This window comes from Oryzias latipes, chromosome 12 (genome assembly GCF_053564925.1).
Source record: "Oryzias latipes strain Hd-rR chromosome 12, Olatipes_Hd-rR_3.1".
Classification (NCBI taxonomy): domain Eukaryota; kingdom Metazoa; phylum Chordata; class Actinopteri; order Beloniformes; family Adrianichthyidae; genus Oryzias; species Oryzias latipes.
This window is the reverse complement of record NC_136248.1, coordinates 31810277-31836586: the sequence shown is the minus strand read 5'-3', so window position 1 is coordinate 31836586 and position 26310 is coordinate 31810277. Positions and strand designations below refer to the sequence as shown.

The window sequence follows — 26310 nt, the reverse complement described above, 5'->3', positions numbered from 1 at the left end:
TCCCCCAGCCATGTTTATGACCCTGCAGGTTTTTTATGGGGGGAAAACCCAGTCCGTTCGCCCCTAACAGACGGGGCAGAGTGGGGACAGAACCTTAATGCCTCACAGCTGGACCCCACCCTGACCACCCCGACTCAGACAGGCACACAGGAAGTGGAGAGGCTGGGGGGGTGTCCTGTCCTCACTGAGGTCCCACATCCATCTCAACGATTTGCACCTCAAACCCACAGTAAGGCTGCAGAGCTGGGGGGGGGGGGGGGGGCTCAGCTCAGCCAGATGGCTGCAGCTAAAACACATGACCTCATGTTTGGGCCGGGCTCCGCTGGCGGCCGACTCACGCTGGGAACAGCCAGACCCGGTGTGCGGGGGCCAAAAACCCTTCAGCGTGTGAAACAACAGCCGTCTGCTGTGGAGCGGCCGTCCAACATTTTCTCTGCGCTTCTGGGGTCAGAAAGCTCCTGCTGAACGTCCAAAAGTCTCCTGTTTAGTGTTTACAGCCAAAACCCTCGTAAGGTTTGATAGAGAAGTCTTCATCCAGTCTGTTCCAGGTCATAAATGAGTGAGAATCGGACGGTGGGAACCCAACCATGACCCCCCGTCTGAGGGGAGCATTCGGAAAGAGGCAAAAAGAAGACTTCACAACATCTGTGAGAGAGTCTGTTCACTCTGGATGTGATCGAACCGCACAACCATAGAGACGCTGTGCATCAGGGCTGTTCTCTTATTTTGAAAGACCCCCCCCCCCCCCCCCCAATCTTCTCAAGTACAGAATGCTGTACATCAGAGGTGTGGACTCAAGTCACATGACTTGGACTCAAGCCACATGACTTGGACTCAAGCCACATGACTTGGACTCTGGGTCACATGACTTGGACTTGACTCACATGACTGGGACTTGAGTCACATGACCGGGACTTGAGTCACATGACTTGGACTCAAGTCACATGACTTGGACTCAAGTCACATGACTTGGACTTAAGCCAAATGACTTGGACTCAGGGTCACATGACTTGGACTTGACTCACATGACTGGGACTTGAGTCACATGACTTGGACTCAAGCCACATGACTTGGACTAAAGCCACATGACTTGGACTCAAGCCACATGACTTGGACTCAAGCCACATGACTTGGACTCTGGGTCACATGACTTGGACTGGAGTCACATGACTGGGACTTGAGTCACATGACCGGGACTTGAGTCACATGACTTGGACTCAAGTCACGTGACTTGGACTCAAGCCACATGACTTGGACACAAGCCACATGACTTGGACTCAAGCCACATGACTTGGACTCAAGCCACATGACTTGGACTCTGGGTCACATGACTTGGACTCGACTCACATGACTGGGACTTGAGTCACATGACCAGGACTGGAGTCACATGACTTGGACTCAAGTCACGTGACTTGGACTCAAGCCACATGACTTGGACTCGAGTCACATGACTGGGACTCAAACCACATGACTGGGACTCAAGCCACATGACTGGGACTCGGGGTCACATGACTTGGACTCGACTCACATGACTGGGACTTGAGTCACATGACCGGGACTTGTGTCACATGACTTGGACTCAAGTCACATGACTGGGACTTGAGTCACATGACTGGGACTTGAGTCACATGACTTGGACTCAAGTCACATGACTTTGACTCAAGTCACATGACTTGGACTCAAGCCACATGACTGGGACTCAAGCCACATGACTTGGACTCTGGGTCACATGACTTGGACTCGACTCACATGACTGGGACTTGAGTCACATGACCGGGACTTGTGTCACATGACCGGGACTGGAGTCACATGACTTGGACTCAAGCCACATGACTTGGACTCGGGGTCACATGACTTGGACTCGACTCACATGACTGGGACTTGAGTCACATGACCGGGACTTGTGTCACATGACTTGGACTCGAGTCACATGATTGGGACTTGAGTCACATGACCGGGACTTGAGTCAAACTCGAGTCGTGAATTTGGTGACTTATCCTCGACTTGACAAAATGTTAAAAAAGACTTGCAAATCGACTTGGACTTTAACAGCAGTAACTCGTAACTTCACTTAGACTGGAGCCTTTTGACCCGAAAAGACTTCCTACAGTCAAAGATTGAAGCACGTTACCATGCCGACCGTTCTCCATTCTTTGTGTGTGTGCTGTCGGCTCAACATCAAATCAAATTAGATGCACGATGTTTTGATCTAACATCATCCAACCAATCAAATTGCAGGACAACCATTAAAGACGATCCATGAAACATGTTTTTATGTTCAGGTTTGAAAATGATGAGGTTTTCATCAAAAACGGTTTGTACTTTATGGTCGAAGACTGAACTACATCCAACTTTGTCCAACACTTGGGGTCGTCCAAGAAACAGTTTCTGAATACAGTTTGATAGATTTTTGATCTGTGTATGCATGAACTTAGAGGCAAATTTAGCTCATCTAAAAACAGTTACTTAAAGCAAACATGATCTGTGGAAATAGTATTACTCTGTTGTTGAAAGGACTTGATAGGATTTGGATTTCACTTTAGACTTGCTGGTCTTGACTTAGGACTTTAATTAGGACTTGTCTGCATAGGTTTGAAAATTGATTAAGGCCATCATAATAGTAGTAGTAGGTTTAAAGCTTGTCATTCATCTGGTCTTGGTTTTTAAAGTTGAAGATGTTTCACCTCTTATCCAAAAGGTACATGGTACATAACCGTGTAGTCTAAGTTGACAATCCTATCCAGTTTCAGGTCTGACTCCTCCCCCATAAGCACATATAAACCAGCTCTTTTACCAGCTATTTCAGAATTGACAAAGCCTTTTGGATAAGAGGCGAAACGTCCTCAACTTTAGATACCAAGTCCAGATGACAGCGTTTTAACCTACTACTATGACGGAATCTCCCCCACGCCTGAGGGAGCCGCCGAATGGCGTCACCTTCTGCTGGTTTATTAAAGCGTTATGCCGGTGAAGTTTGGTCCCGGGAGGAAATCCATGTGAACTCAGCTCCTCGACCTTCACAGAGGAAGGCATTGTGTGTTGTTCTCGCAGTGCTGCACTGTCAACAGTAGAAATCTGCAGGAACAAGAACGCACAATAAAGAACTCATCTTTCATTGGCTGCTTTCAGGAACAGCAGAAGCTTCGTGGGGTTTTTCCACAGAAACCTGAAGGCTAACGCAGCGTCTGCCTGCTTTATTTTCCCGCTTCATCTCCTGAAATGGTTTCATTCTCCACCCTGAAGCCACAACGCCTTTTGTTTTGGTCACTGTAAGCTAACAACCTGTCTGATAACGCGTTTTTCTGTCGACGTCATATCAGCATTGACGTCTGTCTGTAAACACATTTAATTGGATAACCGTTGTTGGTCCATCAGACTGTTTTTAATATTAGTCAGAGTTTTATTTTTATCCCTTTGGTGACGCATTAGGAGCATTTTTTGAAGCACAGCAGACCGATTTCTGTTTGACAGCGATGACTTGATTTAACAAAACTCCTTGATATCGCGGCGTGAGTCATTCTCTGAATTCAGCTCTCACTTTTAGCTCTCTGGTTACTGAAACACAGGCCTAAAAATGTGTTTCTGAACATTGGATATGATGAGGGACTGTTGGAACCTCTGAGAAAAATTATTAGAAACTAATTTGACACTAAGTTTGTTTTAGACAAATTAAATCTAGAAGATTTTCAGAAACAAATAGTTTTTTCTCAAGCAACAGTAACGATCATTTCTTGGTGTACTAGAGCTGAAATGTTGAGTTTGACGATAGACACAATAAAACGCAGCCAGGAAAGGATGCTGACACTTACCTCCTATTACAGGGTGAGCAGGGAAATATTCTGGGATGTCAGTTCCTGGGTGCTAAAGAAGTTGGACTAAACCATTATTATTTAAGAGGGGGAGAAATTGTAAGATGTAATGGGGCTCAAACATTCGTCAAAATCCACTAACGAAACTAAAACGCGTGTCAGAGATATCCAAAGGAAGTTTTGAAATTATTATGGGATGGCCATAATTTTGCTGCAAAGTTTAAAATTTTGTGATTTTCATGTTTACCCACAATGAGAAAAAAGAAAACTTTGGTTTGAGCGATCTTTACTCAATTTCACACACACTCCACCAGGTTAAGTGTACAACCACACCCAAAAAAAACCTTTAGTACCTTCTGCATATTTTACCAAATCAAACTTTAGTAGCCATATGCAAAATGGATGGATGGATGGATGGATGGATGATGGATGGATGGATGGATGGATGGACATATGGATGGATGGACAGATGGATGGATGGATGGATGGACAGATGGACGGATGGATGGATGGATGGATGGATGGATGGATGGATGGACGGATGGATGGATGGATGGATGGATGGATGGATGGACGGATGGATGGATGGATGGATGGATGAATGGATGGATGGATAGATTGGTGGATGATGGACAGATGGATGGATGGATGGATGGATGGATGGACAGATGGACGGATGGATGGATGGATGGATGGATGGATGGATGGACGGATGGATGGATGGATGGATGAATGGATGGATGGACGGATGGATGGATGAATGGATGGATGGATAGATTGGTGGATGATGGATGGATGAATGGATGGATAGATTGATGGATGGATGGATGGATGGATGAATGGATGGATGGATAGATTGGTGGATGATGGATGGATGGATGAATGGATGGATGGACGGATGGATGGATGGACGGATGGATGGATGAATGGATGGATGGATAGATTGGTGGATGATGGATGGATGGATGGATGGATGGACGGATGGATGGATGGATGGATGGACGGATGGATGGATGGATGGATAGATTGATGATGGATGGATGAATGGATGGATGGATAGATTGATGGATGAATGGATGGATAGATGGATGGATGGATGGATGGATGGATGGATGGATAGATTGATGGATGATGGATGGATGGATGAATGGATGGATGGATGGACGGATGGATGGATGGATGGATGGATGGATGAATGGATGGATGGATAGATTGGTGGATGATGGAAGGATGAATGGATGGATAGATTGATGGATGAATGGATGGATAGATGGATGACTGGATGGATGGATGTATGGATGGATAGATTGATGGATGATGGATGGATGAATGGATGGATAGATTGATGGCTGGATGGATGGATGGATGGATGTATGGATGGATAGATTGATGGATGATGGATGGATGGATGGATGGATTGATGGATGATGGATGGATGAATGGATGGATGAATGGATGGATAGATTGATGGATGGATGGTTGGATGGATGGATGGATGGATGGATGGATGAATAGATTGATGGATGGATGGATGAATGGATGGATGGATGATGGATGAATGGATGGATGGAGGATGGATGGATGGATGGACGGATGGATGGATGGATGGATGGATGGTTGGATGGATGAATGGATGGATGGATGATGGATGGATGGATGGATGGACGGATGGATGGATGGATGGATGGAGGATGGATGGATGGATGGACGGATGGATGGATGGATGGATGGTTGGATGAATGGATGGATGGAGGTTGGATGGATGGATGGACGGATGGATGGATGGATGGATGGATGGAGGATGGATGAATGGATGGATGGATGATGGATGGATGGATGGATGGATGGATGGACGGATGGATGGATGGATGGATGGTTGGATGAATGGATGGATGGAGGATGGATGAATGGATGGATGGATGATGGATGGATGGATGGATGGATGGATAGATGGGCGTGGACCAACTTCTTCTTCAGAACATTTCTGTCCTTACTGAGGTGTTCCTCTTCCTTCTCTGTTCCTAAAACAGCCAAGCTGCCAGAACTGACCCCCCATGAGGACACCCCAGCCGTCTCGGCAGTACCCCCCCTCACCCAGACACCCTCACAACCTCAGCAAGTGGAGCTCCAAGCTGGAGCGACAGAAACTACCGAGTTCTCCCGCACAGAACGCCAGCCCACCTCCCCCCATACGACCACCTCCCCCAACCCCCCCACCACCTTTGACGACTATGACGTTAAAGACTTTGAAATTCCTCGCTTGGAGTCCATTCCATCAAGAGGAGATACCATACCATTACCCCCGTTACCCAGCTTTGAACCACAGCCTCCAAAACTTGACATCTCACATGATGGCGGGGAGGGGGGGGCAGTGGACAGCAGCAGCAGCGGTGCCCCCCCTGCTGGAACGGATGAAAGCAGAGCTGTGAGCCTCCAAACTACAACAGTGGAGCCAAGCTGGTCTCCAAAACACGCCGCAGAGGTGGGAACCCCAAGACAAGAGGTGACAACAACCCCCCCACCACTTCCAGAGGTTTTCACCGCAGAGTTGGACCCCCCCTCCTTCTCTGTGGAACCAGGACACCACCCCGCCGTGGTCTTCAAGGAACACCTTCCCCCTGGAGCTGCATCTGAACCGGAGCAGTCTGGAGTCGTTCCTGCGGTTGCAGACACCTTTGATCCGGCGTCCGTCCACATCATCATCGTCAGCATGCCCAGCTCCAACCACTCAGGTATGGCTGACGTTTGGAAGGTCCCGATGCCATTCAGCTGTAGACGCAAAGAGGCTTTGGGGGAGCGTCTCGTGTGGTCAAAAAAACAGGAAGCAGCAGCCGGAAACTCATCTGCCTACAGATGCTCCACCTTTAATCTGGTGGAACATCAGATTAAAGGTGGAGCATCACAGATGCTTTAGTTTGATCAGATTCTAACTAAGTACTGCGGTTGTATCCGCCTTGACAGGACGTGATGTCACTGAACCCTTTGTTCTTAAGAAAAAAATATTATTTCTCTCCATTGTTGGAGCACTCTCAGCCAGGCCTTATTTGAGCTGGTATTTGACAAGACACCTGTCAATCAAAAGCCCCACCCTGATGACTCGAGGTGTCCCCCTTTTTCGCCCCTTTTTCCTTTGGGAAAAAAGATGAAGTGCATTCGGACCTTGATGCATTTCTGGTTTTTCAGTTTAATTTGATCATCTTCAGTATTTTGTTCCCGTTTTTTTAAACTTTTCTCGATCATAAACCTTACTTTGCAGTTTGTTTATGACATCTGTTTGCAAATCAATGTTAGCCTAAGTAAGAAGGAAAGCTGCTCTATCCAGCGCCCTCTGCTGGCCGTTGTCTCCCACGACGATCGACCGTGTTCTAGTCAGAGTTCTACTCTCATTTACTGCTTTTACAGCAGGAATCAGCCAGCAGTTTGTTACGGGCAGCCATGGTGCAGCGGTAGATCGGAAGGGTCAGGTTCTATCATAATCCCAGGTTGCATTCCCGCCTTTCTCGCCCATGTGTCCAAGTGTCCTCGGGGCACTGAACCCCACCCTGCCTCTGATGGAAGGTTGGCGCCAGCGGAGCTGCCATCAGTGTGTGAACGGGTGGATGGGACTGTGACTGGAAAGCGCTTTGGGCCTTCCAGGAAGAAGGTAGAAGAGGCGCTTTTGAGTTTATTCCTGCAGAAAAATGGTTTCATGGAGCCAGCTGTGGAAACGATGAGGTCAGTAAATCAGTGAGTGCACAGACTGTTTTCACATCACAGCCTCTGCTGGGAACACGGCAGAGCCAGTGACGCTTTCCTTTAAGCTGCAAAGGACAAACCGCCAGCAGTACAACCAAGCAGACCGTGCATCCAACATGAGGAAATACTCTGGAGAGATTTCTAGTCTATCAAGCCTCTTTTTGCCACCTGGCTGAAGGTTTGAACAGACGTATTTAGTGTCAGATGACGAAGCTTTGAGCTTCCTGTTAAACAAGCGTGTTCTTCTGAGGCATCATCCAGCTGAGAAAGTAGAGGCTGTTCATTTTGGTAGAAAAGAGAACCGTTCTGATGCTTTCACTTGTTTGGTGAGTCATGATACGCTGGGGAGTCGCTCTCATCGCTCTGATATTTCAGTGAGATGCAGCCTTCCTGAAGCTCTAGAACTTGAGAGGCTCTTTCTTCCAAAACGTTGGCGTTTCTCATTTCTTTACTCTTTGCTTTTGCCTGACTTCCCACTGCATCACTGCAGCATGAAGCATGGAGGAAGAGACACAAGCAAGCATTGTTGCAGCAGCAGCTGCTGCCTAAAGCAGAACAAACGCCAACCTGGGAGTGTTTACTCTCCCAGTGAACCGTCTTGATTGTTTCAGTCATTACGGGGAAATCGGCTGCCGTGGAAACAGTCCAGTAATAAATACTGCAGGTTCACATAAAACTGGCAGAAAAACTCGTTTACTTTGACTGATCTGTTTAAGCTGCAGTTTGGAAGCAGATGCATTCAGAAAACACACAAATACATACACCTGATAACAAAAAGGGGAAAAAATAAAAAATTACCAAAAGTAAGGAAGTCCACATCTCCCTGGGTTGTTGAATCTAATGACTTATACACACCAAACACGTGATACATGTTCAAGAACACGCTGGACTCTGCTTCTTGGATGCAGTTTTAGCATGCTGGGTTGTGTCCGTACTAATACTAGCCCATGCACTTGAAATTGGACGAGGTTTGGTGTAAAATATGGCAGCAGCGTAGATCTGCTGATTTTCTTTCACACTTCTTTTCCGACACATGAAAGACTTCCGAAAGACCTCCTTCATGATCAACTTTCAAATGATTGGCACTTCAGTATTTTCAAAAGGAGGCTATTCGTCACATCCACGCCCCTGATTGTTGAGTGTTCCTAGAGCCCGAAAATGGACTTAAAAATAGAATTTATCACTTTAAAATAGGATTTCCTTGTAAATACAGAAAAGTGATTTTTTTAATAATAACATATTAAGCTACATTTGAAAAAAATCTGGATGTCAAGGATGAGGATGTGGAGATAGTTGGTGTGAGGGAAAGAACAGGGTTGGTTAGAAAAGTGAGTTTTAACAGGTTTTCCAACTGTCCCAGCCTCACCTCCCTCTAGTTACCTGGCTCAGGGGTTTTAAGTTAGTTTGGACCTGGATTAACATGATCAGGCTGCAGAACAGACAGGAAGGTAGAGCTGAGAGATCCAGGTTGGGCAGACCTGGATCAGATCAGTGCAAACAAAAAGACAAAAGGATGAAAGTCCAATATTCAGGGAGTTCCTGCTTTCCCTTTCAGTCTCATTTGAAGTGTTTTAGTCTTGTGTCAGAGGTTGATGAAGGTTCTCCTTCGTCCAGGTGATGATTTGAGTCCTGAACCTGGAGTCTCCCTCTTCTGAACCGCCTCACTGCTCATCCAGGTGTCTTCATGCGTCTCTGTTTTGTTTCCAGTTGTGCCGGAGATGGACGTGGTGTTGGATCTTTTGAATAAGCCTTTAAATCTCTCCCAGTCCCTCCCGTTCCACAACGACCCCACGCAGTTGACCAGCGACGGAGCTCTGGGCAGTGGGACCTCCGACCCCCTCGACCCTTTCGCCACCTCCCCACCCCCAATGATCCGCTTCATTAACGAGACAGAAGAGGTACGAGGATATTTCCTCTAGTTCATACTTGACAATAATAAAAACTTTACGGACTGGCAGATCCATTCAGTTCTTTGACTTTTGATGTTTTTAACCGGCAGATTAGCCTCTAGATGAGCGACAAACCACAAAAACACTCCAAGAGTTTAAATCTTTTGTTGGGTTATTGATGGTAGCAGCATAAATTAGCAAAAATCCATGTTCCATCCTTTTTACACAACATTAAAGCCATGTAAATTACAGCAGCGACACACAACCAGGAACCTCACAAATGACATGAACGTAGGTAGTTTAGACCAGTTTCATTGATCAAGAAGAATAAAAAATGACAAAGCCAAAAAAGATACCAGTTGATGAGAAGTTTGGTTGTTTCTCATCTGTCTAGTTGTCCTTTGAGCCTGAACTCGCAGAAGAAGCCAGAGGAGATCAGTTTGACATTGTCACACCTGGTCAGCCGAGGACTGAGGAAGTGGACGACACGACCGCCTTTGACTACATCGTGAGTGATCCTCACATGGAGAAGACGGTTACAGAGGAAACAACAATAACAGAGGAAACAACAATAACAGAGGAAACAACAATAACAGAGGAAATGACAGACGATCTGAAGACCACTTCAGATCCTGAAAAGAAGGTATTTGATGCCGTCACAGACTTTAAGGCCCTGAGGACTGAAGAACCAACACAAACCACCTCAACGGTTCTGCCCTCAGTCTTATCAAACCCTTTAACAACATCGAGTTCAGTCATCTACCCATCTAGTTCTGATGGTGTCCTAACTTTTGAAGTCCCAGAGGGCTCTGCAGACAGTCAGGCCATGCCCCAGGCAGAGGGCTCTGCAGATGGCGTTCCCACTCCAGCGTCAGACCGCCTGCCAGGTGGGACAGAGGTTTTTACTTTCATCCCAGACACAAAGCCTGAGGAGACGAGCACAAAGACCAAGACCAAAGACTTTGAAGGGTCTGTCTTTGGAGAAGATGTGATTTCTGAGCAAGAACATTACTCCATAAAGCTGTTCACGACACCAAGTAAAACTCCACCCATTCATTCCACACTTCACACCCAGAAGCCTCCATCTGGAGCGATGGATGACCCGACTGCAAATGCTGGTACAGAAAGAGGTTCAGGTGTAGAGCAGCTGTCTGGGGATGAAGAGGGGCAGCCCTCTGGGGAACCGGTCGGTCTCTTTGACCCACATGGAGAGGTTAAAGTTACTGTTTTGCCAGATGTTCTAGTTCTGTCTGGGGACCAGACGGTCTCAACAACACTGGAAACTCTTACAGATCTCAAGAACGAATCAACAGCAAGAACCATAACCAAAAACCAACAAGTCAAACTGACTACGTACACTTCAGTTCACCAAACCAAAGCTCTACCCTCAACGTGGTCAACCACAGAGAGCCCTGATGGTCAACCTGAGCTTCTATCCTCAACATGGTCAACCACAGAGAGCCCTGATGGTCAACCTGACCTTCTACCCTCAACGTGGTCAACCACAGAGAGCCCTGATGGTCAACCTGACCTTCTATCCTCAACATGGTCAACCACAGAGAGCCCTGATGGTCAACCTGACCTTCTACCCTCAACGTGGTCAACCACAGAGAGCCCTGATGGTCAACCTGACCTTCTACCCTCAACGTGGTCAACCACAGAGAGCCCTGATGGTCAACCTGACCTTCTATCCTCAACATGGTCAACCACAGAGAGCCCTGATGGTCAACCTGACCTTCTACCCTCAACGTGGTCAACCACAGAGAGCCCTGATGGTCAACCTGACCTTCTACCCTCAACGTGGTCAACCACAGAGAGCCCTGATGATCAACCTGAGCTTCTATCCTCAACGTGGTCAACCACAGAGAGCCCTGATGGTCAACCTGAGCTTCTATCCTCAACATGGTCAACCACAGAGAGCCCTGATGATCAACCTGACCTTCTATCCTCAACGTGGTCAACCACAGAGAGCCCTGATGGTCAACCTGAGCTTCTATCCTCAACATGGTCAACCACAGAGAGCCCTGATGGTCAACCTGACCTTCTACCCTCAACGTGGTCAACCACAGAGAGCCCTGATGGTCAACCTGAACTACTACCCTCAACGTGGTCAACCACAGAGAGCCCTGATGATCAACCTGACCTTCTACCTTCAACGTGGTCAACCACAGAGAGCCCTGATAATCAACCTGACCTTCTACCTTCAACGTGGTCAACCACAGAGAGCCCTGATGATCAACCTGAGCTTCTATTCTCAACATGGTCAACCACAGAGAGCCCTGATGATCAACCTGACCTTCTACCTTCAACGTGGTCAACCACAGAGAGCCCTGATAATCAACCTGACCTTCTACCTTCAACGTGGTCAACCACAGAGAGCCCTGATGATCAACCTGAGCTTCTATTCTCAACATGGTCAACCACAGAGAGCCCTGATGATCAACCTGGGCTACTACCCCTGATTAAATTGTCCACTCAAAGCCCCAATCACGGTACAGCGGCTCCATCCACAAGCTTTACACAAACACTTCACCAGACCACGCGTTCTACCACTTCATCTATTTACACCTTTGACCACAGCCCTCAATCCATCCCTCACTGGGCTCTTAGCCCTGACCCGTCTGCTACCGCTCTGCCAGAGGAGTTTGTTGATTATGACAAAGCGATTGCCCCCAATCTCCTGGAGTCCCACCCACAGTTACCAGTAAAGATGAAGACTACAGAGCAGCCAAAGACGGATGCTGCATCTACTCCTTTTGAGGAGTCCACCACTGTAAACATCAGAGGTATTGGAGATGTCTCTTACAACCTGATTGTGTTTCAAACCTGCAGAAAAATCTCACCTGAGTTCTCTGTGGTCTTTCCTCCTGTGTGCAGATCTTGAGCCGTGCTTGTACAGCCCATGCCACAACGGAGGGTCCTGCTTCCAGAAAGAGACCCGGGACATCTGCCTTTGTGCTCCTGGATTCACCGGGCAGTACTGCGAGATAGGTGCACCAGCGCCCCTATTCACCGCCCCTCCCTCCAACGGACTGAGGCAGTCTGATAACACCAGCCTGTGTTCTGGTCTGCAGATGTAGATGAGTGCCACTCCAACCCGTGTCTGAACGGCGCTACGTGTCTGGACGGGATCGATTCCTTCACCTGTGCCTGCCTGCCCAGCTATACAGGGAAGCTCTGTGAGCAAGGTCAGCCACACCAATCACTGATCCAGGTCCCACCTTCACACACTCCCTCCAAACATTGACTTCATTGTTTCTTCAAATTGTGACTCTTCTTGGCTCCATTTACCGTTGGCTTAAGGGGAGATGAAAGCATTGCCCCCTCAGCTGTTCTCTTTGATGTTGCATTTCTCGGCCTGTGCAGATCTTCAGCTTCTCTTCTTTTGCTGGTGATGTTATCCCCCCTAGTTGTTCACAGATTTGTGAACCTCTGCCCATCTCTACCTCTGAGAGACTCTCCGTCTCTTCATGCTCAGACTTGTTGAAAATGAACCTCATCCGTCAACAGATGTTCCTCCAGGTGTTTGTCTTCAGGGCCGCATGCTTTTCCAGCTTTTGCTGCTCTGTTTTTAGAACAAATTCAAAACCACTCACGAGAATTAAAAACTGGTTAATTGTAGGACTGCTGAGAAACCTTCAGGCGCTTCCATCAGAAACCCTTTTCTCCTCAGGAAAAATCGAGTTTTCTTCTTTAACAGGCAGTCAGGTATAATAAATGTCATCTAAGCGTCATCGGAGCTGAAGCTGTGGAGCCAGCGTCACATTTAGGGGTTTCATGCTGAAGCCTCTCTTTGGCAACAGAAATCCCTTGGCTCGGTCTCCAGGGTCTCCCGGGTTCATCTCTGGAAGTATGAATGCCATGTGGGCAGCGGGATGTGGAAACTTGGATGTAAATGATGCGTCGCTGGGCACGCCGTCTCTCTGCAGGAGTGGACGGAGGCACAGACGTCCTGTTGTAGTTTTCCTCCCGTGGAAAGGCACAGAGAGCAGATAATTGCTCCATTATTGTGCCAGAAAGCTTTTGCAGCTGTGCGGCATTGAAGCCCCCCCCCACTTCATCTGCGTTTAAGCTGACCAGCACTCAGCGCCGCCCGCAGAAGGACGTCACCTGAGCCTCCAGGTGGCTCCTGAGTGTCCTCATTAAGCCTCCACGGCAACTTTCCATCAGGACTTTATTGGCATCAGACATTTTCTGACAACAGGACAGCCTTTGTGTGCGGAGCTGATTATGCGGCTCTCAGTCATTGGGAGTGAAACGTGTGTGTCTGTGTGTTTGACCCGCACACAACTGGATATTTGTGATGGGTTAATGAAGTCCAACTGTGTGCTACTGAGCGCGCTCAGTGAGGGGCTTTTCCTCCCCAGCTGCTCCTCCACAACCACAGAAACGATGGCTGATGAGGATAAACAGATCAAAGCTTTTGTGTAGCAGCAACCCGCTTCCATGGACCATGAGTCATACCAGACCGTGTGCGACTCCGGGACCACCGAGCTCCAACCCCCCCAGAGAAGTCCAGGTCTGTGACTGCTCAAAGGCCCCCCAGGACTGCTTTTACCTCTTTAAAGAAAAGTTTGAGGTTTAGACTGTGAGGAGTTGTTAGGAGTGATTAGAAACAGAATAGTTAGAAACTCCCTTTTACACTAACTTTTACTTTTATTACACTGATGGTTTAAACTTGACTCACTATGTATTATCATCTCAAAATTATATTACAGAGCACAACCAAGACTATTGTCTGGTAACATTCCTCCAGCATCCTCCCTGTTCATCTTTGTGTGTCCTGGTGTTTGCGGAACAGATTTGCTCTGTGGGACAGGGAAAAGCCTGCAGTTCCAACAACTGTTCAGTTGGGGGCGCTGTTGTCTGAAACGAGATGGACACAGAGAGAAAATCAGGAGGAAGAAAAGCGCTGATAGTCTTACGTTCGTGTAAAGCTAGGCTCATACCCGGCTCAGAAACTTACGTCCAATGGAGTCCGTGTAAACGCCTAAATCCACGGTCCGGGTTTCTGCATCAAAGAATCCTGTGTTCATGCGTAGCTATCCCAGTTTCATCACCACTTCATACGCCCATTCTCAGGCTCTACATACAAAATGTGCAGCCAATGACAGTTAAACCAGGTTGACCTTTGACCAGTCAGGGACTCGGATTGGTCAATGGTGTCCCTTCTCATTTGCCTAAGTGCCAACTGTTTGAAAACTGATCATGGAGGAGAAATTAGAAAATGTTCTTCGCCTCATTTCTCCGGTGTGGATGTAGCTCATGAAGAAGCACCTGCAGCTCCTCCTTTACCCAGCATGCACTTCCAAACTTCTTCAGATGCCCGCTGTGGCTGTTTAGGTCTCCTCCAGACACACATTTTTACCTTTTGGTCTGCTGGCTAACTTCAGTTTTAGGAAACCTACTCTGGTGTGGACCAAACAGCTGAGTGTGAAAGGGGCGTTATTCTTTATACCTTTAGAAGAGAGTTAGTGTCAGGTCAACATTTGGGGGATGTCTTGTTCCCTTTTTCTTGGCTAATTCTTTAAGTTTAGACCAAGGAGTTTACATGAAAGAGACAAACAAACAGTTGACCCACCGGTTTGTGTTGGAACTACATGAAGCTGAACTTTGACCTCTTGTGCTACATTCACACCCCAAAAGTTTAAGTGGCAAATTCCCGACTTCCGCCTCTGTGTGACCCAGTTTGACGACTTGCTGTCCCACATTAGTCCAAGGAGAGAAAAATAGACAATCATTTTATTATTGTTTTCGTTATTATCTCAATACGAATAAGAAAACATAACGTTTGGGACTAGGGACGTGTCCAGAAACCAGTGCCAAGGTGGTTCTGGTACCGAAGCATATGCTACTACTGGTACCGGATAGAAACTCGGATTTAGGTGCTTTATTTCAGACACTTGTGTTCTATTAAGTTTTCTGTACAATTCTAGTGAATCCTTTTACCTTTCCAGCGATTGTGGGCGGGCTCATTAAAAATGGGTGTGGCCCTGGGGGTGGGCGGAGCCTCCGTCAGTTGTCGTGCTGCTCAGCGAGTGAAAGTTTGTCTGAACTTCACAGCAAAAGATTGTAATCCAGCGTGTACAACGCTCTGAGAAAAGACAGTTGTCGTGCTGCTCAGCGGTGAGGTCCGTGTTTACTTCAGCGTGTGTGAAAACGGCGATGCAGCGCAGAAGGACGTACAGCATCTTATGCACATGTAAGCGCTCCCCTTCCCCCTGTAATGACGTTGCATCAAGACTTTTGGAAAACAAAGTTTATTTTTTTATTTTTTGAAGCATCAGTCGAAGCACCGTTTAGGTACCGGAACCGTTTTAAAAGTACCGGTTCGGCACCGGCACTGGATAAAGCAGTACCCATCCCTGTTTGGGAGAAGCACAAATGTCGATGAATCCTCCATGATGGTTTTGGACTTCAGCCGCTGATGACATCATCAACACATCAGTACCAAAGCTGAGTTCCTGATTGGTTGACGTGACATGAATTCTTCGCCAAAGTTCAGGTGTTGGAGCTGTGGAAACATCACGGTCATCAAACCCCACAGTTCCATGACCTCATGTCCACCAAACACTCCCAGAAGAGTCATTGAAGGTCGGCTGACCGTGAGAAAGCCACGCCCCCATCAGGGGTTTGCAGGGTGTTTCTGGGCTCTGGTTGATCGCGGTGCGGTTCTGTCTGCAGACACGGAGGTGTGTGGATCCGGTTGGCAGAAGTTCCAGTCCCACTGCTACAAGTACTTCAAGCATCGGCGGCCCTGGGAAGCTGCAGAGAGGGAGTGTCGACTGCAGGGAGCCCACCTGACCAGCATCCTGTCCCAGGAGGAGCAAACCTTTGTCAACCGTGAGTCCTCCACGTGTTTGTAAGGTTCTACCTCAAGTGAGATGTCTGACACAGACTGGAAGAGCAGCATCATCTACTTCTGATCTAATTGGGATTTTCATCCACCTGCAGGTCTGGGTGGAGACTACCAGTGGATCGGTCTGAGCGACAAGATGTTTGAGCGAGACTTCAGGTGGACCGACGGCCAGCCAATGGTGAGTCATGGGAGCAGATCCGGATCTGTGACTGCGGGTCGATTCTCTGACGGAAGCTTCTTTAAACTCCAAGAACAGGAAGCAGAACCCACAAAAAATGATCAAAAAAATTAAAAATAAATAAATAACAACAAAAAAAGTAAATAGAACCCAAACAACTGACGCTCACAAACACACATTGAATCGCTTTGTGCTGTCAGGAGGCCGAACGACCGTCCAACCGCAACCATGCAGATGGTTCATGTTCAGGCGGCAGAAGGAGCCGCAGATACTGAGCATGCTCAGAACCAACCTGCTGGTCCAACACTGGTTACTGCAGAGACGCACAAACACACAACAGTGACACGCACACGCAAACCAGAGACACACACACTATAAACTGGGAGGGACCAGAATGGATCCATCAGACGAACAGATCATGGATGTTCTGGAGATGGGAAGCAGATGGAGACGTCTGAGAGGAGGACCAGAGGAGGAGGACCAGAGGAGGACCAGAGGAGGAGGTTCATGGATGGAGGGAAGAACATGAAAACCATTTAAAGCACTAAAATAATAGAAATGTATAAAAAATACTTTTAAAAAGAGGATTCAATCTGGATTCTAAACACTTTTCTAACAGCTGAAAATCCTTGTGATGGACAAGTAAACTAAACCCCGCCTTCACTTGACAGCTGGGCGGAGCCATCGACCCAGAATGGAGATAAGTGGGTGTAGAAACTAGAGGGAGGGATGGATGGATGGATGGGGACAGATTTCAATAATCCTACATAACACAGTGGCTGTCAGTCATAACGGAGGAGAATCTGTTTCCATGGTGACAGCAGACCCCCACCTCTCCACCTGGAAGCACAGACAGTCACCTTCTGACTGAAACAAACTCCAGCTGTTTGCTTGTTTTTGGTCCTTGGTTGTGTCTGCAGCACCACCATGTGGACGAAGATGATATTGATTTAAAAAAAGAATGATTAATACATAAATTTAATAAGGAGAAATAGTGTATTAAAATTATATTGTATATATATATATAAACTATAAAATGTTTTAAATAAGGAAAAATCATAAGAAAAGATCAATTGAAACAGTTCCTAAAGTCATGCATCAGCCAGAATCAAAAGGGTCTTTAGTCTCTTCTTAAAAACCTCTACAGACTCTGTGATCATGTTTATATCTGCAGAAACGTTTCCTGATAGAAATCACTTTAAATTTACATTACAAACAATAAATAACCCCTTAAAAAGGATTTTTGTCAATTAATCATTAAAATAAAAAGAAACGCTTTTAAAGACGAGTGTCTTTTAAAAGCATTTTTTAACAGATCTTTAGTAAAATCTTTCCTAATTTGCACCTGCAGTTCAAACACAGCAGAAGAGTTTTCAACGGGACATTTCCAGTTTTAGTTTAATGAATTCAAGAAGACTAGAGTTTGGTTTGAATCCAAGTTTTTCTTCACCTGCAGAACATTTTCTCTGCATCTTTTGTCTCCCAAACATGGTAGAGATCCGTAGTTCTCCTGATCCGTACGGGGGAACGAGTGGAACGTCTGTGTTGGAGGGAAGTGGTTCCCATCAGGGTTTAGGTTCTCACCTGAGGAGCAAACCTCTGCCGCCAGAAACCGACGCAAACTCTGCTTCCTGTTTGTTTCCGGCAGCAATACGACCACTGGAGGCCCAACCAGCCGGACAGCTTCTTCCACGACGGGGAGGACTGCGTGGTGATGATCTGGCACGAGGGGGGGCAGTGGAACGACGTGCCCTGCAACTATCACCTGACCTTCACCTGCAAGAAGGGAACAGGTAACCTGCAGAAGCACCTGAGCAGGAAGCGTCGGCTCCCACCCTCCAGTGGGAGATGATCCTGTTTCCTGCGTCCAATAACCAGCTGCCCCTCCCCCCTTCAGTGACGTGCGGTCAGCCGCCGGTGGTGAAGCACGCTCGAGTGTTCGGCGCCCCGAAGCCCCACTATGAGATCGGCAGCATGGTCCGCTATCACTGCAAGCAGGGCTTCATCCAACGACACGCCCCCACCGTTCGCTGCCGTGACAACGGGGAGTGGGACCTGCCCAAAGTCGCCTGCATCGCTGGTAAGTGACCCAACGCTTTGGTTCTGTTCACCTCAAAATCGGGCTTTAACGGTTTGGTTCCCTGTTGCAGCTGCAGCCTTCCATCAGTCCCACGACCTTCCACGACGCAGCGGCGAGCTGCGGAACAGGCCACACCTCCACCACTCAGAGAGTCCCGACAAACCCGACCAGAACCAGGAGCAGAGCTTCAGCCTCCTGCGGAGCCTCTGGGACCCTGTTCAGAACCGAGTGGAGACTCTGTGGTGGCCGACCCGGGAGCAGAAGCACTGACTGGGTCTGTGGTCCTGATCCGATCTGAGCGGCAGCGTTGGCAGCACCGCGTCGATCCAGAAGCCTCAGCAGACAAACGTCGCGTTTCTGCGATCTGACTGCTGCTGCCGCTCAGACCAAACGTTTTCCAGAGATTTTATCCGACTCTGTCGGCGTTTCACCTCAACAAATGCCAACTTTTAGATTTATTCCTATAAAACAACAAAAGATCCGAAAACCCATTTTAAAACTTTGTCATCCGATATTTTTCAGTCGTGTGAAGTTTGGACTTTCATTAGACCCCGCCTCTTTTTTCTTGTCTGGTTTGTGAGTCAGAAAGTGGAGGACGGGACTCAAACCCACAATCTGTGTTTTTGGTTGTGTTCAGTCTGTCCAACATCAAGGCAGGTTTCACAGCGGCTCAGGACCCTGAGGAGGCCTGAGGAGGTCTGAGGGGGTCTGAGGAGGTCTGAGGGGGTCTGAGGAGGTCTGAGGGGGTCTGAGGAGGCCTGAGGGGGTCTGAGGAGGCCTGAGGAGGTCTGAGGGGGTCTGAGGAGGTCTGAGGAGGCCTGAGGAGGTCGGAGGGGGTCTGAGGAGGTCTGAGGGGGTCTTTAGTTTGTTTCTGTCCAAGTTTGTTGGAGAGGAACGTCCTGAAGCCTCCGTGAATGGACGGATGACGTTCAGGCTTGGCACAGACTTCTCAAAACCCCACAGATGTGGTTCTGTCAGCGGTGAAGCAGCGGCGTCTGAGAATCCCTTAAATCTCCTCAGCGGACCGAGACGGGGGAGTTTGTGAGGGGCGGAGGTGGTTCTGGACCTCTCTGCAGACGTTTCCTCCTTAGAACCTTTCTGCTGCAGCTGAGTCAGAAAGGATCAGGACGTTTGCATCCACAGGCCTCTGTGCTGGGGGGGGGGTCCTTCAGTCCAACAACAGAACTCTGCTCCACAGCTTCTCTTCTGTTGAAAAAGCAGCAAAAGTTTGGATGTTTACGTCAGCATCAGATATTAGAAATAAAACGTTTGGTTTTACGGTGACTCTTTCATTTCTGTTGTTTTCGTACAGTTTTTTGGTTACAAATAAAGATTAATGATTTATTTTTTAATTCTCTGCAGAAACACATCAGCATCATGACTGCGTTTTGCTGCAGATCATATTGAGACATTTCACACAAATACGATATGAATCCACAGGAACGGAAACAAAGTGACGACTTCCTGTTGACAGATTCCTGTTTGTGAAATGTTGGGATGTTTTGGAGCGGCTGTTGATGGTTTCTGGATTTTTCTTTCTGGAGTCAGAAGGAACCTGAGGGTTCAGACGGGAAAGTGTTGTTGTGTCGTCGCTGCATCACAACGCCAAGCTTCCTCCACCGCCACCACACCGCCGCCGGTGGAGCAACAGGAACTTCAGACTTTTGATTGAAGGAGAGACTTCCCAATGATTTCCCAGGATTCTTTGCTCCTCTTCTGGCTCATCTGCAGACTCTGAAATGAACATAAGGAGCACAGACTGAACTCTTACCGGCTGTTTCCTGATGTTTCTCCACTGTCTGGATCTGACAGAGCAGACCTTCTCAGCTGGTCGGCGCCGTCTGCTGTTTGGGTGACAATAAAAGGCGTTTGACCTCCGGAGGTTTGATCTGAAGTCCCTGATTTGACGGATGTTTCTATTCACCCGTCATGTTTAGCCTCTCTGTTGGATTTTATGAAAATCCTGTTTGTGCTGTTTTTAACGTGTTCTTGTGGCGTTTTTCGGATGGAGGACATGAATAAAAGACTTTAAGATTAAAACTGAATTTCTGAGTATTTTTTCCTGTAACCCTTGTGCTATCCTAGGGACTTTAACGCTGGGTCATCTAGACCCACTAGACAGTGAACCTTTTTTCTTCAATGATTTGTGATCTTCACTGGTGTCCATGGATTACATGAAATCTTTCCACCTTTATCCACCTTTGTCATGGTAGGAAGAACACCTCGATGGAAGGGTGGGGTCATCTGGACCCCATAGGATAGCACAAGGGGTATTGAGAGGAAAGTGACTGAAGGAGCTCCGTTTTGGTTGGGCACCGTGGCGCTCACTGCAGTTCTTATTTTTGTTCTGATTTTAGCGTCCATTTTGGTTTGATATCTTCTTCACAGGCGCAGTGGAAACATGAAAACATGTTTAGGGTTTTGGAAACAGACGTTTTGTGACAAGAAATAAAAGAACAAGAGAGAAACACTTTTGAGAATTTTATTAAGAAAACAGAACCATCATCATATGATAAAAACCAAGCACTACTGATGGAATAAATAAGTCAAACCAAACCATAAATCTGTACAAGATCTAAAGAAACAAAATGGTCCCAAGGAAAAAAACCAAACAAGATATTTCATCTCACAGCTCTTTTTTTTCTTATTTTTACACACAGTTATGAGCAAACCATAAGCTCAATCAAGTGAAGCTACAACAGAAGTGATTTCATCTGAATGAAACATAATGCTGTTAAGAACGTCTACTGTCAACACGAGAGCATGTTCAGTTCCAGCTCTGCTGGAGTGGGAGTGAGGTATTTGCTAATCCATCCTCTAAACTTACAGGAGCTTTTCTCTCCATCCACCTCCATCTGCAGACGTCTGGTGGGGTGAGGCATGAACGTCATCATCCATTCATCTACTAAATCTGCACAAAAAGCGGGAGCTCAGCCGGATTCAGCGGCGTCTGCCGGGCCACAGACCGGTCCGAGCGAGAGGAGAAATGACAAAGAAAGATCTGGGTAGTGTTCCAGTTCCAGGGCGCCACACTCACGGCGTTTTGGAGCTGGGAGAAAAACGTGAGAAGATGCCATCAGTGATTCCGTTTCCCGAAAATCTGAGCTAAACCTGATGAATCCTCCGGAGTCGATTTTCTCCCAGCATGAACCCAAATGTTCCTGAAGTGCTGCCTTCACCTGAACCCACCACCCGTCATGAAAAACGTCTGACTAACTATTTAGTGACACTTTAAGGCCAAAAGAAAGAGAAAATGGCACCCAGCGGGAATTCTAAACCTGCTTGACCTAAAGCGCCGCTTTTTTATTTGTAGCAACTCAAGGCACGCCGCCCGGACCTGCGCCTGTCTGCACGCCTCATCGGAGAGTCCGATTGGACCGGTACCGTCGTCTTCTTCCTCTGCAGGGAGAAGAGCCTTTGGAGGATCAAGAGAAAAGACAACAGCAGCAAGTCTACCAGCGATGGACTGAGACCACCCAGAACAGTGCATGGACCCCCCCCCCCCTGAGGAACGGCCTGAACCTTCAGCCAGCAGGAGGCGCCGAGCCACGCTCCCCCCACGCCGCCGCCGATCCAAGACCAGGGCCGCCTCTGGAGCCGCCCTGAGCCCAACCGTTAACAGTGACACGAGACGGCTCAGAGCGGCGGCTGACCTCGCCCCCCCCCGGGGTGGACTGGGGGGTCACAGGGTTTGTGGTCGGGTCCAGGAAGTGTGGAAGGAAGCACAGAGGGGGAGGGGGGGGGGGGGGTGTCGTGAACTAAAGGTAACATCCGTTCTCCCTCCATGTGTGTTTGTGTGTGTGTGTGTGGGGGGGGGGCACTCTCCCTCTGGTTTTGTGGAGTTTGGGCGGAGGGGGGCAGCGTGGGGGGCAAAGGGGGGAGTGAGAGGAGAGCCAGTGTGTCCATTAAGCCCTAGATCATGTAGAGTTAATGGAAGGGGGTACGGGGGTAGGGGGGGGGGGGGGCAGGAGGAGAGGAAGGACTCCCTAACTCTCCTCAAAGTTCTGAGACGAGGACTCCAATTTGCTCTTCTTTGTGGGCGGGGCCTCGTCCTGCAGGTCCTGAGGGAACAACAGGTTGACAAACGTTTAGGGAAACCACGTTTGAAGAATGATGTCAGATCACGTCTACGGCTCCACGCCGTTCCTTTGATCTGAAGGAGACGCACAACCTTTAAAGACGACTCTCTCATCCCATCGCCTCAAAGCGTCTTTCAACCCTTACGTAACCTGTCCTTTTCACAGACATAGTTTCTGCAGAGCAGCAGACGTTCAAAAAATGAGGAACAGTTTTAAATCAATCCGCTGCATAAACGCCAACATTGAGGACTTTCAGTCGTCTGCTTTGCTGATGTTCAGCACAAATATTAAACATGTTTCTGAAAATCACAGCAGGAGACCTCAAGACGGATGATCTGCACGCATTTCAAAACACCTGCGGAGGCGGAGCTTGACCCACGCAGGTGTGTTTGTACCTGAGTAGCTTTGCTGTCTGGTGACTCCTTCTCCCCCGACGACTGGCCGTCTCTCTTGGCGCCGTGCGCTCTCTCTGAGGTCTCTGACGAGGGCGTGGTCTTACCTGTGGGTCAGAGGTCACAGCTTGGATCAAACTGCAGTCCCTTTTGTGGTGCTTTACTGACACCCTGTGGTGAAATGAAGGAACTGCAACTTGTAACGAGATGTAAAGGTTCTCCGTCACATTGAAGCCCATCAGGACAACTATTGTTGTAATTTTAGGGTTTATAAATTGAATTGGTCGTATTTAAGGAATTCTGTGACAAATTGGGATAAAGGTTTGTCTTTTATTCCGTCAAAGTATTGGATTCGTTCAGTTTTGCTTCAATTAAATCTTAATTGGTCTTTCTGAAGATCGGCCATGATGAGGGCGCCGTTTTCACAACGCATCAGGGCGGGGCTTCACACAGAGCCTTTCTGATTGGCTCAGACTGTCTGACTTCATTTCCTCTCTGTGCTCTCAATCAGAGCCCGTCTGGAAAACACGGTTGACGGTTGAATTCCCTGAGGGCGGCGCTGAGGCTACAGCTGCGCCGAGGGGTCGCTGGCTCCAACCAGCTGCTGTTTGCATTTGACCTCTGACCTCTCTTGCTGTCCGGGCTCTGCTCGCTCTTGGTCTCGCTGTTCTCACGGAGCGTGGCGGCGTTGTTCTCGGGGGCGGGGCTTGTGCTACAGCTGTTTTCCTGCTTCACTGGGGACGAGTCTGCGATGGAGCTCTGGTTGCTGTTGTCGTCTGAAGGAGAAGCACGCTCAGCCTTTATTTACATTCATCAGAGAACGACCTGTTGTCATGTCCAGCTGTGACCTCAGGTGGGGGGGTGGGGCCTCACCGTGCATGTCCATCATCCCCGGAGACGAGCTGTTCTCCGGGGTCGTCACCTCTGAGCCGTACTTCTCATCTTTGCCCTTTTTCTTGTTTTTGTTTTTCTGAAAACGGAAAATAAGAATCATCCATTTTGAAGAGAAACCCCGGCTGACAGGTGTCAGAGGCGGACTCACGTCCTCAGATTTGGGCTCCGTCACCGGGACCCACTTGTAGATGCGGAGGGACGTGTCTCCCACCGTCACCCACTTCTTCTCCCTGAAGAGAGGAAACCATCAGGACAGGAAGCATCTCTGACTTTAAGGGGAAAACCTCATCATCCTGACAGAAGCGCCTTTCATTAAAAAACCAAAAATCACATCAAAAGAAGATTTTTTCCCCTTAATTATATCAATAATAAATCCTTTAAATATATATGTTAAAAGGGATTTATGTGAAAAATGCTATTTTCTCCTCTTTAAAAATCTTATTTTAAGATTTCAAACTGATTTTATTACTTTTATATTTTACAAAATACATTAATTATATTATTGATTAGTTACCGATCAGATGTATATATACAAAAATCTTAAACAGCTTTATTATTCATAAATGAATATGAAGTGTGTGTTGGAAAAAAATATTTTTCTATAATTTATAAAAACCAACAAAAAAGTTATAAAAATAATGTCACTAAATGATCAATATATTGATTATTGATCAGTATGATTCGATTATTTCCCTTGTTTTTCTAAATCACTACTTAAACCTTTAAAAAAGCTACATTTAGGTGTTAAGGTAAAATCCCTCTATCTAAATAAACAATTTTGGTATTAAAATTTCTCATATATAAGAAAAAAATGTAAACTGAAACAAATGTTTAATCCTTAAACTGATGTTAATAAAACTAAACAGAAGTTAAAATGTGTTTTAAAAATATTTTTTATTAGGAATGAATTGTTGCAATTTACAAACAAAATGTTTAACTTTTTTTAAATTTGGGGGAATAACTGACTGAAACTGTTTTGTTTACCCGCCTAAAGTTTCTGGTTCCGGTTTGTTTATTCCGTTTTATTTTCTTAACTTTAATCGAAAAAAATAAACTTCTGACTTTGACCTGGAGACGTTTGATTAATCCACCCAGACAGGCAGAAATTGAAAAAAATACCGCCCCCCGGCGGGGTCACGCGGCTGGATCCACGCTCCTCGTGTCCGGGTGATAACCGTATATGTGCGGCGGAGAAGCTGAAGGCGGTTAAAGGGTGATTTTCCGCGGCGAACCGGTCGCTCGGCGCCGCTGGCTGCGCGTTCAGCCATGCATCTCGGCGGACTTCCCTCTCCCAACCCCCACCGACCGAGCGCTGCTCCGTCGGACCCGAAGGGCGACTCCGAGCGCTGCCTTAAAACTCCTCGCGGGCCGAAGAGCCCGGACTCCGGAGCGTCATCGAACGGTCCCTCCGTCCGCGCCGGGTGTTCGTTTGGCCGGCGCCGCTCCGCTCGCGCTCCCGGCTCCGCAGCGAGCAGCAATGGCTTCATGTGACTGCATCGAAATGGCTTCTTCTGGGTTCAGCCCTAGCCGTTAAAAATCGGCGGAAAAACAGCGGCTATGCGACGAACCGGTTCCCGCCGAAGCCCGCCTCCGACCGGCGAAGACCGGTACGCCGGTGCGGACCGCTGCACCTGAGCCGCGGCGGGATCTGCCGTCCAGAAAACGTCGTTTTCTTTCAATTTCATCCGTCTCCGTCTCGCTTCTTCCCTCTCCTCCCCCAACAAGAGAGCCTTTCTGCTCCCGGGTAACGAAGCGCTCCTTTCCCGGCGTTTACTCACCATTTTCGTACTTTCTCGATGGCGGCCATGACCCTCTTGATGTCATCTTTGGCCCTGCTCCGGGTCTCCGCTCGGACCGACCTGCCCGACATTTCCGCGCTGCTAAAATATTTTTAAAGCTCGCCGGCAGTTCAGACACAATGCAAACAGTAGAGCGCACAGAGAGGCCAGTGCGCCTGCGCGGCTCCGGGGGAAGAGGGGGGGGGCGGCTGCGGCTGCGCGCTGAGCTCAGATCAGATCCTGCTGAGCGGCGGAACAAAGAAGCCGCAGCCGCCTCCGCTCTGCCCCCCAGGTCTGCCCCCAGAGCCGGTACAGGGTGTCCGCCGCGGCAGGAACACAGCTGTTCTGTTTTTACCCACTCACTTGTAAAAAAAATCGCCATAAAAAGAGAAAAAGTTTGACTCTTTGTCATTTTTGTTGGTATTTTACACAAAAAGAACAAAGCAGCTTTACCGCAGAGACATCAAAGGGCCGGAAACACCAACATGGAATTAGAGGGAGGCTTTCTGATTCAAACTAATGGAAGTTCAGAATCAGAAAGCCTTTATTATCATTGTTACACAAGAAACTTGTGACAACGAAATTCTGTTGCTCTTAGATATATGATCCATAAACAT

General features: G+C 47.8%; 2 protein-coding genes across 2 annotated transcripts in view; one reads left to right on the top strand and one right to left on the bottom strand.

Annotated features, from left to right (window-relative positions):
- vcanb (versican b) overlaps positions 1–20590 on the top strand; it is a 29163-nt gene extending 8573 nt beyond the window's left edge. The window contains exons 8-17 of the mRNA XM_023960395.2: positions 5840–6541; positions 9252–9442; positions 9828–12219; positions 12311–12424; positions 12508–12621; positions 16118–16276; positions 16388–16470; positions 18119–18263; positions 18368–18550; positions 18621–20590. Of these exons, the coding sequence (XP_023816163.1) occupies positions 5840–6541; positions 9252–9442; positions 9828–12219; positions 12311–12424; positions 12508–12621; positions 16118–16276; positions 16388–16470; positions 18119–18263; positions 18368–18550; positions 18621–18820 (4283 nt within the window). The 3' untranslated portion in view covers positions 18821–20590. The remainder of the gene's footprint in view (positions 1–5839; positions 6542–9251; positions 9443–9827; positions 12220–12310; positions 12425–12507; positions 12622–16117; positions 16277–16387; positions 16471–18118; positions 18264–18367; positions 18551–18620) is intronic.
- A 428-nt stretch (positions 20591–21018) lies between these two features.
- bcl7a (BAF chromatin remodeling complex subunit BCL7A) lies at positions 21019–25950 on the bottom strand. The gene is made up of 6 exons (XM_023960673.2): positions 25694–25950; positions 24064–24145; positions 23895–23991; positions 23648–23797; positions 23025–23128; positions 21019–22611 (listed from the first exon to the last, which is right to left on the bottom strand). Exons 1-6 carry the CDS (start codon positions 25783–25785, stop codon positions 22537–22539), a joined length of 600 nt encoding a protein of 199 aa, XP_023816441.1. The 5' UTR covers positions 25786–25950; the 3' UTR covers positions 21019–22536.
- Positions 25951–26310: the final 360 nt, after the last annotated feature.